Here is a 5,540-nt window from a genome sequence, read left to right as displayed (position 1 = left end):
TCAACGTAGCAATTGCTGCCATCAAGACCAACCGATCCCTCCAGTTTGTTGACTGGTGTCCAACAGGCTTCAAGGTGAGCACACCATGAGCTTCTCTTTAATGTTTAAAGGGCAAGTTCAGCCTAGCGGAAAACTTTTAGCGTTTTAGACCTTGTATGTTTCCCACTTCTGAGACAAATGGACATAAGAAAGGTGCATTTGTATAAAATGTGCCTTTTCTCCTTTGGTCATCCCATTGACACGGACTCCCAAATATTTGAATGAATGGAAGCATACATCATATTTCTATACTCAGTAACAGGAGAATGTCAACCCTATAAGACTTTAAACCTAAAGAAATTGCATTTTAGAAGAAAGATCAAGGTAAGGGTTATACTCTGAAGACACTGAGACACTTGAGAGTGTCCTTCATGAAACTTAAAAAAAAAACCCAAACCAACCAAGCAAAAACCCCAGAAGTTATCAATAATATTTAGTTGGCAAGTGAAACATTTCTACATCATCTCCACAGAAGGATATTTCTTTTTTCATTGTCCACAATTTTTCCATGTATACTGACATGTTTTTATAAGTCTTTCTTAATTTTAGAATCCAGGTCCAGTTAATCTCCCTTTTTTTTTTTTTTCTTTTCCTTGAATGAGGGTAAGGAATTGACTCGTGCACAAAAAAGTAGCTTGAATGACATTAGACTTAACACTGATGTAATCTGGGTTTTTTCCTACCTCTTTTCCTCCCCCCACCAATGATTTTACAGTTTTCTTACCCTGTTCATTGTCTAATTTTGTCCCTTTTCTCACGACTCTTGTCATTCCTCCTCTTTTCTTTTGTTATTTGTAGGTTGGGATCAACTATCAGCCTCCTACAGTTACACCAGGAGGAGACCTAGCCCAGGTTGAGCGAGCAGTCTGCATGCTGAGCAACACCACGGCCATTGCAGATGCCTGGGCAAGGCTTGACCACAAGTTTGATCTTATGTATGCCAAGAGAGCTTTTGTGCACTGGTATGTTAGTGAAGGCATGGAGGAAGGAGAATTCGCAGAGGCCCGAGAAGACCTGTCTGCCCTGGAGAAGGACTATGAAGAAGTGGGAACTGACTCATTTGAAGAAAATGAGGGAGAGGAATCTTAAAATTCACTTTGCCCTTTCCTGTGCATAAGATTGTCTCTATGTCTCTTTTTTTCATATGGCTGCATTTCTGCTTGGGTCTCACACACCTAGTCCACTGCCATTTTAGTAGACTATAAACAGGATCAGCTCTCCACTATGAGGTCACAAGACAGTAAATTCAGGATATATGACTAGCTAATCATTAGCCACTTTGCCTCAGAGGGTGACAGGCTTCATATTTTTTGCTAATATATCCTGAAAGATCTCTGTCATCTATACTGTCATTTACTCAATACAAAGATATAGTCATGTAACTGTAATATTATTTGAGGAACTCCTGCTTCAAAATAATTGCTACAAACACTGTGTAAGGAGAAGTTACTGACAGTGCTCAGTCTTTATTTCATATTAATTCAAAACATAGTGTTTGTAAAGCTGTAAGATGTGGTGAGAACTCTCTTGGTGCCAAGAACACACAGCATGTGCTAGTGCCCTTGCTTCTACAGAATCCACAGTGTGAGGTGGTTATAAGGTGTGATTTTTCCAGCTGCCATGAACAGGGGCACAATTCAGGTACTCTTAGCTTCAATGGGAGTTTAGAGCACACTATGCTTGTGCAGCAACTGTGTAACAAGCATAACTGAACTGGTCTGGAGGCACAAGTATGCTGGCATGTGTGCATGTAACTGCTAAATGAACATCATCTATGACAGAGTAAAGGGCCTTAAAATGACCAGCATGCAGGATGGAAGCATTACCAGCTCCATCAGGTTTATGATAAATCAGAACTGTGACAAAAAAAATGTGTGTGATTAGGTATAGATGGGATGTCTAAGAACACCAGCTATGACTTCACAGCTTAAGTCTTCACAAGATATATTTTTGTGTATTTCTATTGTCTGAATATTTTAGAACAATATATTAAGGCAGGCAGGCAGGTGGCCTGAGGTTAAACTGATGGAATAACAAGAGAAACTGTTGGATGTTGCAGACAATGGAATAGGAAAAGTGGCTGGCCAACCCTGACCTGCATCTAAACTAATGAGGTAATGGCAGGAGAAGCTACTGGGTGTTACATGTAGTGAAAGGGCAGTTTTGGGGACACCTAAGATAAGATATAAACAGACTTAAGTGAAGGGGTGTTGGTGTACTGGGGGTACTAAGTAAAGCTGAAATTACCAAATAAAGGTGTAAAATTAGCAGAACAGAGCCAGTGGTAGAAAAAGTGTGTGGGGGTGTGTGTCTGTTTAGGAGGGAAGGAAAGCAAGAAAAAGGTAATAGAAGGTAAGGAAGATGGTGTCTGTTTGGGGGTACCTGTCAAGCAGCCATGTGCTTGAACGATACCTGGAGCAAGACAACAAGCCTCTTGTGCTAACCTTGCCACGTGTGTCCAACTTGCTTGTCAGCTCATGGTTATCATCTCGAAGGTTTCCCTTAGCACTGCTGAAGATACACCCTGGAGGGGATGGAAGATGGACCAAATGTATACCACTGTTATTTTAATACTAGATTTATTACTGAACTTTCATAAATGGATTTCTTTTTTTAAAAAAATCCAGGTTTTTACTGAAACATATATTCAGCACATACAACTCCAGCAGGGCTACAGAAATGCATTATGTTTTGCCCAGACTGTTAAGGAGTGTTGTCCCCTTTCTGGTAGCTCAGTATGTATTAGGATTGCTAAAAGGTCATAAAAAAAGGCAGGCACATCCAGAAACGTCACTGATGTAGTTTGCATTTTTATCTGCAGAATGAATGGCTGGTCTTTATATTAATAACTATAGTTTTGAACTTGCTGTATTAGAGAAGATAATTCTGGAAGTCCAAATCTAATGCCATAATTTTTAACACATACATAGAAATTTTGTATATGACAATCCTTACCAAAAAGGAAATAACTCCTTTGAAACTGTATCCCAAGATGTACTTAATTTTTCTTTATTTAAAAGTAATTTTAAAAATACATAGTACAGTTTTCTGTTTCAGTGATAATGCCTGAAAGCCAATCTTTTAATAATATAGCAGAGTTTTATGTTGATACAGAAATACTACACTTTAGGCTGATTTCAGAAATACCTGAAACGAGATGCTGTCAATTCTCCCAGTAGGTGGCAACAAAATGATAGAGTGGACAGGGGACACAGGGAAGCATTTATATCTTCATTCACCCAGGTAAGAAGGTACTATAATGGGTAGGAAATGCAAAGACTTTCATACACAAAATTAAAAGTGAAATAGGTTTTTGTATGATCAACAAGTAACTTCTTAGGAGTGCACTCTTTTGTAAGATGGCACATTACTGTTCTAAAATAATCCACAATTCTGGCACTATTGGCAAGTTGCTTAGATAACCGATCTGTAGGGAGTGATGTATATCTGGCAGAGGAGATAAAGCAGCTAACTGTCCCTCATTTGCCTGTGACATTTTTGATCTTTAGTCAGAACAGAACTGATAGACCACAGGACTTAAGTGGTTCTCTTGGCCTAAGATCTGGTGGACAGTACTTCTACGCTCTAGATTATTAAAGAATGCTGTTTTCAGAGACATGTCTATTTTTAAATAGAGAAAAAAGGTCTAGGTTTTGTACAGCAATGTTAGAGGGATTTAAGAAAAAAAACATTAAGAGGCTGATCTTTATAGAATCACAAGCAATTGGAGACAATAACTCACAACTCCACTGCTCTGTTGTATTGCTCTGGAGGGCACCTACACCACCACACCCAGTCCATGTGCACACAAGAAGCCCTTTGAGCATATCCAGACCATCCCAGTTGCATGCAAGCTGCACATCACTCCGAGGAGCATGGGCTATTTGCAAGCCCTCTGGCAGTACCAGCAAAGCCACTCTAGCACTCATGCCAAAGTCACTTATTTGCACACCTCGGGGCTTCATGGCAGAGTTTTTTTACAATGAATCATCCCTATTTAGCTCTTGTCATCATCTACCAGTGTTGCAAGGTAAAAGCTGAAGTGGGCAGGTCTTGTCCAGGCCGCTGAGCTATCAATCAACCCTCCCCATGCAGGGTCTGTCTCAAGACTGTTCCATGCAGGACAGAGAGGTGCCCCTATAAGCTCACCATCTGCCCACACAGGTTGAATGCCAGCATTGAGCAAGATGACTTTCTTTCAAACATGCCAGGTCCAGGCCATATCTGCCTCATGTCTCTATGGAGTAGAGCCTGCAGGCCAAATTTGGAGTCAACAAAACTCACCGGACCACAGTCCCACACTGTGCTTTGAGGTTACCCTCTAAATCTATGCTGAGAGTTTTCTGCCTAAGCGCTCAGCAACACAGATGGACAAGAGCAACATAAAGAAACCTCATGAAAAATAGTATGCCCAAATCTTTCTCAGGGCTTTTACGTCTGTGTCTGACCATCACCCCAAACTAGCACGTATTTTCAGCATTTGAGTTTATGGGCTATGTCAAGGCAGAGCAGGTGAAGTACTGTTGTTGGTCTAAAAGAGATCCGCAATAGCCTTTTTCTTAGCTGTGCATCTGTGAGAAAGGGTGAAACAGTAACCTGGGTAATCCCCAGGCTCTTCAAGCTCAAGTGACTCCAGAGAGAAGGGACACGGCTCAAGACTCTGTCACTCCCTGCTCCCTCGGAGTTTTTAACTGGTGAGACGCTGTTCAGTGTGGCAACCCAACACTGGTGAGTCCATGGGTTCTGGGACAGTTGAGTTTGAATGAGGTGGAGGGAGGAATGATTAACGCCAACTCCCAGAGGTGCTCTCACTGCGTATTTCAGAAGAGAGGAAGGGGGGCAATGGAAAAGCAGAGAAAATGCAGCAATGGACTAAGCTGCAAATAACTTACTAATTCACAGAGCTCTTTCAGGTTTTGGAGCTGCTAGATCTGACATGTTGACTCAAAGAGTGCCTAGGAGGATTTGGGTGGCAGATTGCTCAAAGTATTCACTGTGAGGCTTTTTCCTGAGGTGATTCTTTGCACAGAGCTCCACATCTGGTGGAGCTGCTTTCAGATTGTCTGGAATGCCGGAGCTTGGCTGGAATGTTACCAGTTCTATCCTATTCCACACTAGAATAACCTATCTCTCAGTCTCAATGGTTTTCTGGAGAAATGTGGGATTCGTATAGCTTAAACAAAGCAGCAGACAGAAATTATCATGGGAATTCTTCCTCTGTAAAAAATATTTGTGGCTCCAGAAATGTCTGTAGCTTTTCCTAGTCAAAATCAAAGAGCAGTGATTTGCAGTTTTATGTAAAGATCAGCAAAATGAAGCCTATATATACCAAAGTAAATGTGAGTTTATAAAAAACAGTATGAATTATTTCACACTGTTAAAATGTAGGCGTGCGTTAGAGAAGATACTTAGATGCTGGTTGCTAACAGTGGCAGAACAATCTATTAATATGATCATGTCAAAGCAGACGAACCTAAACTTTAGGAATTTAAATTTCTGCT

General features: G+C 40.8%; 1 protein-coding gene across 1 annotated transcript; it reads left to right on the top strand.

The window, feature by feature from the left end:
• Positions 1 to 5: 5 nt before the first annotated feature.
• LOC104616803 (tubulin alpha chain-like) lies at positions 6 to 1,128 on the top strand (the record flags this gene model as incomplete). Its single annotated transcript, XM_010281940.1, has 2 exons — positions 6 to 74; positions 838 to 1,128. Coding segments are annotated over 2 exons (360 nt in total), but the record flags the coding sequence as incomplete, so codon positions are not given.
• Positions 1,129 to 5,540: the final 4,412 nt, after the last annotated feature.

Source organism: Phaethon lepturus, unplaced genomic scaffold (assembly GCF_000687285.1).
Source record: "Phaethon lepturus isolate BGI_N335 unplaced genomic scaffold, ASM68728v1 scaffold17862, whole genome shotgun sequence".
NCBI lineage: Eukaryota > Metazoa > Chordata > Aves > Phaethontiformes > Phaethontidae > Phaethon > Phaethon lepturus.
This window is presented reverse-complemented; position numbering and strand designations above follow the sequence as displayed.